The sequence below is a fragment of the Pseudorasbora parva genome, chromosome 20 (genome assembly GCF_024679245.1).
Source record: "Pseudorasbora parva isolate DD20220531a chromosome 20, ASM2467924v1, whole genome shotgun sequence".
NCBI lineage: Eukaryota > Metazoa > Chordata > Actinopteri > Cypriniformes > Gobionidae > Pseudorasbora > Pseudorasbora parva.
The window spans coordinates 39,732,446-39,745,539 of NC_090191.1; the positions used below are offsets into that span (position 1 = coordinate 39,732,446).

The 13,094-nt window shown below is 38.4% G+C and overlaps 1 protein-coding gene across 1 annotated transcript in view; it reads left to right on the plus strand.

The window, feature by feature from the left end:
• zdhhc17 (zinc finger DHHC-type palmitoyltransferase 17) overlaps nt 1-13,094 on the plus strand; it is a 30,412-nt gene that overhangs the window by 12,657 nt on the left and 4,661 nt on the right. The window contains exons 4-16 of the mRNA XM_067428642.1: nt 28-105; nt 3,070-3,214; nt 3,921-3,985; nt 4,077-4,239; nt 4,825-4,950; nt 5,378-5,520; nt 5,627-5,727; nt 7,937-8,061; nt 8,220-8,282; nt 8,411-8,504; nt 8,771-8,854; nt 8,993-9,150; nt 10,772-10,866. Coding sequence (XP_067284743.1) covers nt 28-105; nt 3,070-3,214; nt 3,921-3,985; nt 4,077-4,239; nt 4,825-4,950; nt 5,378-5,520; nt 5,627-5,727; nt 7,937-8,061; nt 8,220-8,282; nt 8,411-8,504; nt 8,771-8,854; nt 8,993-9,150; nt 10,772-10,866 — 1,440 coding nt within the window. The remainder of the gene's footprint in view (nt 1-27; nt 106-3,069; nt 3,215-3,920; nt 3,986-4,076; nt 4,240-4,824; nt 4,951-5,377; nt 5,521-5,626; nt 5,728-7,936; nt 8,062-8,219; nt 8,283-8,410; nt 8,505-8,770; nt 8,855-8,992; nt 9,151-10,771; nt 10,867-13,094) is intronic.

Below are 13,094 nucleotides of genomic sequence, written 5' to 3' on the forward strand. Positions count from 1 at the left end.
TTCCTGAATGCTGTCTGCTCTTCTTAGGCATTACATATCTAAAGGTGCTGTAGTCGACCAGCTGGGAGGAGATCTCAACTCTACACCACTACACTGGGCTACAAGGTGACTTATTGCAGGACGCCCAGTATATACTGATTCTGCTTACTATTTACCAAACAATAAATTAATATGCTAAAATTGTTAGATGACCTTGTATGTGTTGCATGTTTAATTCGATGAGTGCTATCCAGTTGCTATGAAAATAAGTCCGGATCATTTGTGTCAAAATTACTCATTCCTGAAACTTTCTGGTTCATTCATCACACTGGACATGTTAGCTCAAGTTGAGTACATTCAGTGTTGCTATTGTTAACTTAAAATAAAACTATTAAAAAGCATTTTTGTAAGAGAAATAAAGCTGAAATAAAATATAAATGTTAGATGATAGACTTAAACTTTAGAAAAGTAGAAATGTTGTCTTGGCAACTAACTGAATTTAAAGTTTAAAGGGATAGTTCACCAAAAAATGGAAGAGAAATTATTCAATCAGTTTCTCACCCTCATGTCATTCCAAACCCGTAACTGTGCGTTCACACTAGATGTGAATAAATCGCGCTATTCGTGTGTAGTTGGACGCTTGAACATCTTACTTCATTCGCGCATGACATTCACTGCACAACAGACGCAAATTTGGGGACGGCCTTCTACCATCTGGCTCATATCGTTGCGAAATGGCTTACGTGGATTGTTTTAAAATGTGGCGAATAAGCTCAATTTGCCGGCTTTAACTAGCTTGTAGTCTCAATAGGTTGAAGTTGGTAACCTTAACCTGGTAAGTTGTAAAAAATGATCTTTACCCAATTTGAGCTATACATAGAGATTGGGACACTTTTTGCCATTGAGATGACTTGAAAAAGTGCCTCCATCACCCTATGTGTAAGGCCGCCCAAATCGTCCCAATGGAGGCTAACGATCGGCGGGTGAAGGTCGCTGCGCGTTCGTCTTTTCAGCGGGGAAAAGGGGATTTTATTCCAATTCCTCGTTATCTGACTCCATTTAATCATAATTTAGAATTTGGGTTAGAATGCCAATTGGTTATTTGGTCATTCATTTTTAATAGTTTAACTACACATTTAATTATTCCGTTTAACCCTTTGTTGAAATTATACCCAACCTGAATAATTCCAGAGCAAGTCAGAATCAATCAAAGTGTAACAATTTATTTAACAGTCAGGTAAATGTATAAAGCCAATTACATAGTCAATTCAAAGGTAATCCATATATAACATCAAATACTCTGAAGTAAAGAATGAAATATATACCTGACTTCTGAAAACTACATAATGCTGGCTATCTCGAGACATCCAACATTACGGGCTGACCGGTTTAAAGTGTCAAGCCCTGAGCTCTTTGCAACATTTCCTTAAATACCCAGAAACAAATGTAGAAACTCTTTCAAATGTAAACACAAGTTCACAATGGGAATTTGCATTGATCAAGACTTGTATTGATGCAAAGACCAAATGGCTGAAAGCCACACCCACCAAACTAAGACAAGATATCTTTAAACTCTTAAAACATTGATTATCTTTTGGTTAACTTCTGTAGGGATGAGATCTTTGTACCAGTCGCACTGAGACATTTCAAATGATATCAAACACATATAATACTGTATCGTGAGGATTGATATTGTAACAAAGAGATTTCTGGTGCATTTCAGGTGATCTCAAGTTTGGGGGAGCAGTAGTTTGGGGGAAGTTTCATGTGAAAGGAAAGGCATGTAAATTAGAGTCATTCATAGATGGTTCACTCAGTGTGATGTCGTCTCGGACAGAGACTCTAACTGTATCAATGAGTTCAGATGCTAATTTCCTTTGTTTTCTCAGAGCGATTAGACATTTCCAGCATCTACTAGCTTTTTCCAGCCTTACACTATGTATAGCTCAAATTGAGTAAAGAGCGTTTTTTTACAACTTACCAGGTTGTCCGACCTCCTCACTCATTGCATCTTCCAAGCAAGTTCCTTATTTCTATAAAGTACGAGGATGTATCGTACAGCTCCGGGTATCCACATATGATTTTGTCTTGATTGGTCTCCTGATTGGTTAATGTGGAGCGAATAGTGGCCAAATTCAGATTTTTCAACGAATCACGAAAATAGTTTTCCGTGTCAAACGCTCAATTTGCACCGCAGAAAGTCTATTCGCATCTTTGCATTGAATTAACATGTTTATCACTTGTACTTAATGCTTCATCCATGTCTGGTGTGAACTTAGTCTTTCATTTATTGACTTTGAAAAAGTAATTTAAATTAAATTTGAGATTTCTGTCCCTTCATTGACAGCTATGTAAAAAGTTAATAAAGAGATGGTAAAACTAACCCATATGAATTGAGGTGGTTTGTCGAAGTTTTCTAAAGAGACTGGATCGCTTTATACGATGAACAGATTGAATTTAGTCTTTTATTCACATATTCATTTTCATATTCATATTTCATTCATCAACGCACACATCAGTTATGATAAACCGAAGCAATGAGGTTCCTTCTTGTGTCTAGCAAGTACAGTTGAGCTTCTGTTTATAATCACTGATCAATGTTTATATGTGACTAAAACCCTAAATGTAATCTGTTCATCATTTAAAGCAATTGTGTCTCTTTAGAAACATGAACTCTTTGGACATGAGGGTGAGCAATTGATGACAATTTTTTTCATTTTTGGGTGAATTATCGCTTTAAGCTGAAGTGCTAAAATGACAACAACAAAAACGGAAAAGTTCAATAAATATAAATTAAACAAATTAAAGTGAACTAAAAATATAAAAATGAAAGCTAATTCAGAATATTAATAAATACTATAATAGTATTTTTATATTAAATAGCATAGTGAGATCTGTGTTATACTGCAGATTTCATTAAAATTGGTAAGTCATGCAGATATTAAACGCATACTGTGCATACCTCAGAAAAAGTGCAAGTTTGCCAATACTTTGTGTTTGTTTTGAGTTTGTGTGATGTTTTATTAATTAACATCATAAAGCAGGGGTGAGTCTGTGAATGACACCACTCGTCTGCTCTTTTTCCTGCAGACAAGGCCATCTTTCTATGGTGGTGCAGTTAATGAAGTATGGTGCTGATCCATCTCTCATCGATGGGGAGGGTTGCAGTTGTGTGCACCTGGCTGCTCAGTTTGGACACACCTCCATTGTGGCTTACCTTATTGCTAAGGGACAGGTAGGCTTGTTTATATAAAGACCCCTCATATAACGTTCCGTGTGGCGCCGGTCTCATCAAAACAAAAGCTGGCTAAATCAAAGCCAGTCAGAATACCTTTGATTCATTTGTAGCTATTTTGAGCCTGTGAGATTTCAATGTGGGCGGAGTTACCAAGGAAAACATGATGGAAATAGATACCAAGCAACCAACAAAATCATCCAGGGCTCTTCAGTGCGATTGTTTCCCTCGCATTTGCGTCTGAAAATAGACGTGAGCGTGATGTAAAATGGATTTAGGAACAGGTGTGCAAATAAACTCTCCTAGAAAAATTCTATTTTATGAAATTAAATGAGTCTTAATTATCCTAAATGGATTTTACCTATTTGAATCAACATCCAGCAATAGTATAAAGTGATTTTTGCATTCTAATAAATGTAATACTTTTGCTATAAATATTTCCATGCATCCCTTTATTAAGGAAAAACTTATTTCAAGTTCCTCAGGGAAAAAGGGTCATGTCGTCACTTAATACGGTTTATTAACATGTAAAAGCGGATTAATAATTTGATGCTTTTTGTCCTGCTTAGTCCATTTCAGCCTGCAGGGGGCGTTTATGACATTTCCATCCACAGCAGTTTGACCTCTAGAAAAGATATTACATGAAGCCATTGCATTTGATCTCAGCCTGATCGTACTTTTAAGTCTTTTTTGTGTCATCCTCTAGGATGTGGATATGATGGATCAGAATGGCATGACCCCTTTGATGTGGGCGGCTTATCGGACGCACAGGTGTGTGTGTGTGTGTTGTGAAAGGAAATGTATTTTTATGCCATTGTGAAATGTAAAGCTAATAGGTGTGATCATCTGTGCTCCGCCACAGTGTTGACCCGACACGGCTGTTGCTGACGTTTAATGTGTCGGTGAATCTGGGTGATAAATATCATAAGAACACGGCTCTGCACTGGGCGGTTCTGGCAGGAAACACTACAGTTATCAGCCTGCTGCTGGACTCCAATGCTAACGTCGATGCACAAAACATCAAGGTAAAGTCCAGAAGGCTACACCAACACTAGGAGTGTGAATCGTCACTGGTCTCACAATTCAATCCGGTTACGAATATCATGTCAACGATTCGATATCACGATGTGTTGCATCGTCAATTTTCAATGTTACAGCACATGGCTACATTTTTGTCAATGAATACAAGCAGTCAGATATATAAACTCTTTTTATTTTATCAGCTCCAAGGAAGTACACTTCCTGATTGTAGCAAACATCAAACACAGCTTAAGTCTGAACACAGCTGACGACAGGAGCATTTAGAACCAACAAACACTAGTACTTAAGTTACGATAACTCACTCGCACGCATGCAGCCTCACGTGCACACTTGCACGCAGACATGCTGTAAATGTTGAAATAGTGTGTGTATTTTTTATTACTTGCTTGTTTCACCACCCTCTGTCATTTTACACTAGCGTGAGAAGCACTTATGTGACAAATAACGAGAGAAACGTTAGTAGACTATAATCGATCATGGCCTATTACTGCAACAATTAATTTCAACACCCCTACAGCACACTGAAATGATGCGTGTACATGACATTTGATAATATTTGTCTGTGACAGGGGGAGACGCCACTGGATCTTGCCAAACAAAGGAAAAATGTGTGGATGATAAATCATCTGCAGGAGGCCAGACAGGCCAAAGGTTACGACAGCCCCTCGTACCTGAAACGACTTAAAATGGACAAGGTAAAGCAACTGAAAGACTTGTGCTGGGCAATCACTTGACATTAAGGAGAAATCCAGTTGTAATGAATGTTGAATGATGCAGACTCTGTATGTGAAGGCAGGAAAACACAACATGACTTTAACACCAGTTTCTGCCCTGATTTGTTGTCTGGAAGGTGCAAAAATCAAATCCGTGGGTTTTTTTTGCCTCTGGAGTCTTAATAGAATTCAGATGTTCATACAACAAAATATTCTGGGGGCTCACTTATGATTATAACAGTCATTTTCAGGCAACGCAAACTTTGAGGCGTTTGACCCCATCATTTTCAGAAAAAGATATTTGAGAGCTTAAAAATTCCTAGAATTTCTTTAAATTTAACTTAACCTCTTTCTTAAGAAGGTTTTTGTGAGCCTTGCCCCAGACTTTGACAGCTGTGTGTGTTCGCAGGAGTTCAGGCAGAAAGTGATGTTGGGAACTCCCTTCCTGGTGATTTGGTTGGTGGGATTTATCGCCGATCTGGACATTGACTCTTGGCTCATCAAGGGTGTGATGTATGCAGTGATGTGGCTCGTCGTCCAGTTCCTTTCCAAGTATGACACGCACACCATTATAGCCATCTGTGGTGCTGCTCAGGCTTTTAATGGATTCTGATGTGAGTGTGGAGCATCATTGCTAACGTTTCGTCTCTGTTTCTAGGTCTTTCTTTGATCACTCCATGCATAGCGCTCTTCCTCTGGGCATCTATGTGGCCACTAAGTTCTGGATGTACATCACATGGTTTTATTGGTTCTGGAATGATATCCTTTTCAGTCGCTCCATCACTTTTACTTCATTTCCTGTGCTGTCAATTGGATGATCCTAATATGAAATTAATGCCAATGTGAGCACGATCATTCGAATATACTACAATAGTTTTTAATGATACAAAGCTTAATGCTAATCGCTGAATTAACCCTTTAAGTAATTCATTCAAATTAATACTTTTTTTTTAAAAATAGGCTGCAGCAATTAACATTTTGTCAGAACCTTTGGTAAATTACATTATTTTGTTTAATTGTCTTATCAAAACAAAAGCGTGCAAAAAAATTGTGATTCTTAATGTGCATTTGTAATGTTTCTCTGTTAAGCATCTGAATAAGAACACTGACAGCAGGAAAACCAAACATCTTTTCTCTCTTTCTGTCTATTTTCCCAGCACGAAACTTAAAACTGGGTCGCAGAATTGACCCAGTTTATATGGCAATATCTCACTTTTTCAATGTTGAAAGATCTGGATCTGGTACAGAAGCATTCACTCGGTGTGACGTACCTGATGAAGCGAACCGAAGGAAGTTTAGCTGTACACTTCAGAGTCTGAATGTTTTTATCCGTCTGAGATGAAAATATCCCTCATTCGCCCACGATTTAATTGCCCAACATGATTTCTAGAGCTGTTTGTTTCACGTTGTGTTGTATGGTTACGTCAATGCTTTATACTGTGACACTCTGGGCAGATGCATCAGCTTTGACAGATTTGACATGGATATGGCTATTTTTCCATGGAATCAAGAGTGACTCACACAATAAATGTAGGGAAATTGAGACTTTGAGTGATATTGTGTGGGTGAGAGGAGGGCTGGGCGGCTTGACGGTATACAGTGTGCGACGGTAGAAATGTCTTGTCAGTTTGAGGTTCTGCTACACCATATATCTGATATATATATATATATTTATATATATATATATATATATATTATATATATATATATATATATATATATATATATATATATATATATATATATATATATATATATATATATATATATATATATATACATATCTGTTGAATTGAGAGACACAACTAAAACGTTTAGCAAAATAATGCCATTTACTGAGTGTCTTTTGGTTTACTTCCATCAATTTTATCAAGAAGTAGTGATAATCAAAATTAGATGAAAAGCTTTTCATTTTTATGAAGTGTTTATTTTGCTGGAATATCCAAAAATTGGCATTTCTACATGGCTATTTAATATAAATAAACTTTTTTTTGTGAAATTTCCAGCATAAACAACACTGTGAAATATAATTACTCATACTGTGATATAAGATTCTGTTCACGACGCCCACCGCGGTGTAAGAGAGATCTTGTACAAACACAAAGAAAGCCGAGTTCTTGTCTGGTAATGACACGTGTTGCATTTCTATGTTTATGCTGCTGTCACACAGCGGGAAAATAGGATATCTTTCCAAAGCTGAAACATTTCATCCTCTTTTGATCGAACCACTCGAGACGCGACTCATGTCTGGATGTGCTTGTCGAGTGAAGCTGCTGAAATGTGGTTTGTGTGGTGTAATATGAGGTTGTTTAGTGTGCCATGTGTCCAGGTGCGTCTCCAGAGCTCAGGAATAGAAACAATGCATTCAAACCCTGCAGTTAAAAATCAGATCAAGAGCTCTGGGTGGATCCGCTTCCCTTTCGCCTTTTAATATCCAACAATAGAGCATCTCCTCTGAGGATTGAGGGTTTTTTTTCCTGCTGTAATTGTTGCCCGTGTGCAGCTCAGCTCAACGAAACCACCGACCCACTTACAGGAGAAACAGATATTCTGCATTTGTGTCTTTTTAGACAGTAATTGTCCCTGTAGGCACTCGTGTTACATTCCAGATGTCAAACAGGAAATGTAACTTTTTTGATGGAATAAATCTTTGAAATGTTTCAGCTCAGAATTCCACAGAACTTTCTGTTCAATTCAAAAAGTCATTTGTCAGTTTGTTGTGTTTTCTGTTATAAAGTAACACATCTTGCAACTTTTTATAAGGGCAAGTCTTAAAAGTTAAATTGACTACTAGTTATTATTCCCATTTTTAGTCGTTTGTCCTCCTATGAATCATTCTTTAGAATTTTCTAGTTAGTCAGAATTTGGTTCGAATGCATTCAAATGTGTTCTTTTGTTTTACTTTTATCAAGTAACCACAAACAATCCTGTGAATTAATTGGCCCAAAACTTCCTTAACGCTGTACACATCTTCCATTCGTCACCATCCACCTGCCCTTCCTGCTCAATAGCCTGGCTCTCTTCTACAACTTTGGCAAGTCCTGGAAATCTGACCCCGGCATCATCAAAGCATCCGAGGAGCAGAAGAAAAAGGTCAAATGTCTAACCGCAAATGAGTTTGGCTGTAATTAAATCATATTAAAGTTCATCTCGGGCTGCTAAACAACCGTCCAGGATGGTTTGCTTCATGCACAAGAAAAGCATCACTTAGATTTTCTTGCTCTGTTTTTTCTCTCACTCTCTCTATTTAGACTATAGTTGAATTGGCAGAAACAGGCTGTCTGGATCTCAGCATATTCTGCAGCACCTGTTTGGTAATTATGGCTTTTCCATTCTGCACCAGTCGTCTCCTCGAGCATTGGCCAGATAACCCAGGAGTCTGATTTGCATTGCATTTTCCAATGCACATAAAACACTCATTTTAACGGCCTGTACTCCACAGATACGGAAGCCCATCAGATCGAAACACTGTGCCGTGTGCAATCGATGCATCGCCAAGTTTGATCACCACTGCCCTTGGGTAGGCAACTGCGTAGGTGAGTTTTCCAAGGGCAGACTTTCCATCATTTTCCCCACCAACCTCACATTCTTCCCCCTGACGTTTATATGAAAAGTCAAATGTTCTGCCAGGAAATTCACTTTTGTCAAGAAAGCCAATTTTTTTTGCATCCCGTAATACAAACCTCTTATTTCTTCTGGTGCTAATTTGAGCCAAACGCAGAATAAGAAAGGGAATGTAAAGCGGGAGGAATGACTCACTCCTTTCATTTGTCTGTTTTTAATCCTCATTGTTTGCGTGCAGGAAGTGGAAACCACCGTTACTTTATGGGCTACCTATTCTTCCTGTTGTGTATGATCTGTTGGATGATATATGGATGCATTTGCTGTAAGTACAATTGCGGCTGCATGGTTTTGTACGAACAATGTGATGATGAATGAATATAAATAACTTTGCTAGTAGCATGCATATTTTCAATATTGATGACCAAGTTATTTTGGAGTTAATGTGTCACTGTTTCTGCAGACTGGAGTATTCACTGTGCTACCAGCTACACTAAAGATGGCTTTTGGAACTACATCACGCAGATCGCCACCTGCTCGCCGTGGATGTTTTGGATGTTTCTCAACAGTGTGTTTCACTTCATGTGGGTCGCTGTGCTCATCATGTGCCAGCTCTACCAGGTGAGATACACTCAAGTCTGGAGAAGCCTTCCTAGCCGTCAAGTCCAAAGTATACTTGGGTTTTTTATTTTTCCGGGCGTGTGTGAGGGTCTGCGTTAAGTGCAGGGCGATGGAAATGCAGTCACCAGAATAGTGTGTGTTTGTTTTGTATGTGCACCACCTGATTTTTTTGTACTTTGTAAGCACAGGTCTCACATGCATTTAATTTGTTTCGCACTAATCACAAAATGATGATTAAGTAAAAGATTTTTGGGCAAATGATGATGGTAACACTTTAGTATGGGGAACACATATTCACTATTAACTAGGGCTGTCACTTTTTATTTGATATTCGAATATGCATTCGAACATGACGTGAAATATCCGTAATCGAACTATAAATAAACTATCCGGTTTTTAAAGTGCCATGTAGCGCAATATTTTTATAGTAGGATGCGTTTAAACATGGAGCACTGTTATCGGTTTAAAAGTCCAATCTGAATGAAAGTGCTCCATATAAACACCTCAATCGTAATAAAAATGCCCAAACCGAATGCAATCGTTTTGAGATGGGTGGATAAACCTTTTTATGAATCGATCAAACGAAACATTTCACCATGTACACGACCTGACCAGATTACTTTGGGGGGTTGGGGGTCGTAGATATTCGAATACATTGCTTGATATTTGATATCCGTTTGAATTAGATTTATTTTTTTACTACTATTAACTATGACTTTTGCCTCAATAAACTCCTAATTTACTGCTTATTATTAGTTAGTAAGGTAGTTTTTGTTGCATTTAAGTTTAGGTATTGGGTCGGATTAAGGGATGTAGAATAAGGTCATGCAGAATAAGGCATTAATATGTGCTTTATAAGTACTAATAAACAGCCAATATCCTAGTAATATGCATGCTAATAAACAACTAGTTAATAGTTAATAACTGAACCTTAAAATAAAGTGTTACCATGATGATTTACCCAAAATGTGTAGCGCCCCCTGCCCTCTTAAGGATGTCGCCACTCCTAAGTTCTATTAGGGTGGAGCAGCGGGTTCAGTAAATATGTCTCTCGACAAGTTATTATTTATTATTTCCCACCTCTGGTATTAAATTAGTTATAAACTGATCCTTAACTTTTCTTTTTGTAATAAGATAGATGTGGTAAAATATGTTTAAAGACTTCACAATACAGGTAAGTATGGTTAAATATCCCACTATAAGGTTTTATTTTCACAGAGCGTAGGTTATAAAATACTTAAATGATTGGTTCCACAAGGTGGCACCACTGGTCCGAGCCGTTGTTTCACTGTAGAAATCTAAGATAAAGAGACGGAACAATAACAACAACAAAATACAGAAGAAAGAACATTTTTATCGGTCATAACATCTGGAGAAAAATAGTGCACACTGGACAACTTTGAAAACTTTAGCGAGCGCATGCATCGACTGCCTGCATTTGCGCATGCTATCAAATAAAGTATATGATGCACTAGCATATGTGTAAATAAACTGTATACTTTGGGCGTAATAAATGGTGCCTTGATGTGAAATCCTACATTATGATCCTGTTTTATACATATATTGGAACAGGTTTTGTGTGTACTTGTGGTCTGATGTGTATTTTGCTGTCTCTTGGTAGATCGCTGTTCTGGGCATCACTACAAACGAGCGAATGAACGCAAGAAGATATAAGCACTTTAAAGTTACAGCCACGTCCATCGAGAGCCCTTTCAAGTGAGTCCTTCAAACTCTTTTCAAGTTTATCTGTACAGCACTGAACTCAGAGGAGGATGTTAAAGGGGTAGTTCATCCAAAAAATGTTGTACCAAACCGGTATGAGTTTCTTTTTTCTGCTGAACAATACGGGTGACCAAACAGTTGATAGGCCATATTTACTTCCATAGTATGGAAGAAAGATGTATACTATATACTAGAAATTCATACAGGTTTGGAACAACTTTAGGGCGAGTACATGTTGACAGAATTTTCATTTTTGGTTTAATTATCCCTTTAAATGGACAGTATAATATAATCTATATTGATACTTGGTTCCTATTAGTGCTTGTTTAAACAGAAACACTTTAGAGAAAGATCCTATTAGATTAAATCACCTCAGAAATTATTAATTTGGGATGGACATTATGGGATGAACTTTAGATAATGCTGACAACTACAGAAAAAAGGTGGTTGATGTCCTATGTTTTACCAAAATATAACAGTTTAAAGGGGGGGTGAAATGCTGTTTCATGCATACTGAGCTCTTTACACTGTTAAAGACTTGGATTCCCATCCTAAACATAGACAAAGTTTCAAAAACTAATGTTGGGCGTTTGATGGAGTATTTCTGTGTCAAAAATACTCCTTCCGGTTTCTCACAAGTTTCGGAGAGTTTTTTTCGAGTATGGGTCTACTTGACGTTAAATAGAGCGGAAGGTCCTTGTATGGGCCGTACGGGCTCTTCTCCCGGTAGGGTGCGCGCGCGCGCGTGACTAGAGCACGCTGTAAACAGTATCTCAGATGCAGATCCAGTCGTCCGTGAACACTTATGTGGCGCGCCGCGCTCCACTTTATTCCTTTGGGGGACGTCGAGCGACTTCAACGCTTCAGCACAGCATTCCGGGAAGGCAGCGCTGCATTTGAACCGATTTGAACGCAGAAATGACGGGAAGCTTCACAACATCGTTTCAGTTCCGTCTCAAAATGGATTTACACGCCACTGCTGTCACAGGACTTTACCAAATCAGACCAAAGAAGTGTGTTTTTGACGGAGCGGTCCCAGCGATAAAGGTCCTGCTTTGGAAGCAGCCGGTGAGTTAACTTAAACTGCTTCAAATGTCTGTGTGTCGGCTACAGACGCATGAGTAAACATCAGTAAACGACACGATCGCGTGCTTCGTCATTCAAATGCTCTAACGGTTACTCCATTGTTGTTCTGTATAACGTTACAGTATTCTGACGTGCAAAACCGTTTTGCTTGCTACTTCTAAGGTCTAGTCGCATAAAATAGTACATAAACCGAATCATGTCCTCATACACTGCGAGTAAAGACACAGAAATGTGGAGAGGCCATTAAATACAGTAACTTACATACCACAGAGACGGACGTCCTGATGTTGCCGTTTCTCCTGTTCAATTTATTTCTCCCTCAGATTTGATTCTGGATCATTATCTGTATTAGCTGACATAGCGATGGGTTCCTCCACGCTTGAGGACGTCACCGCTTTGCGCGCTTGTCATTCTTTAGCTCCGCCCACACGATACGCCTCCAGGCGCTCGGTTTTTTCCGGAAAGACTCGGTACAGCCTATATTTCTTTTATAAATATGATAAAACTAAAGACTTTTCGGAGATATGAAGGATGCAATACTACTCTATAGGTACTCAAGATTGACATGAGATTGACTGAAACTGAGTGTTTCACCCCCCCTTTAATGATGACAAATCACTTGGGATTTGGTTATTTCAGTGCTCAAAATATTTAATAAAAACCCAGAATGTTTATTATTAACCAGTTGTTACTGAAAACTAAATCTGTGTGTGTATGTGTGTGTGTGTGTGTGTGGGCATGGGCATGTTTTTGTGACATATGAGGACACATGTAAAATGACATGGGTATGACATAGGAATTACAAGGAGAGGGTGACTTATGAGGACATTACCCATGTCCCCACTTTTCCAAATGCTTATAAAATCATACAGGATGAGTTTTTTATAAAATGCAGAATGTTTCCTGTGATGGGTAGGTTTAGGGGCTGTGTGTGTGTGTGTGTGTGTGTGTGTGTGTGTGTGATGGGTAGGTGTGTGATGGGTAGGGTAGGGGCAGTGTAAGGGGATAGAAAATACGGTTTGTACAGTAAAAAAAAACATTAAGCCTATGGAATGTCCCCACATTTCATCAAAAACATGAGTGTGTGTATGTGTGTAAGATGGAAAAACTAGAAGTTAGAGAAAATTAGACATGTT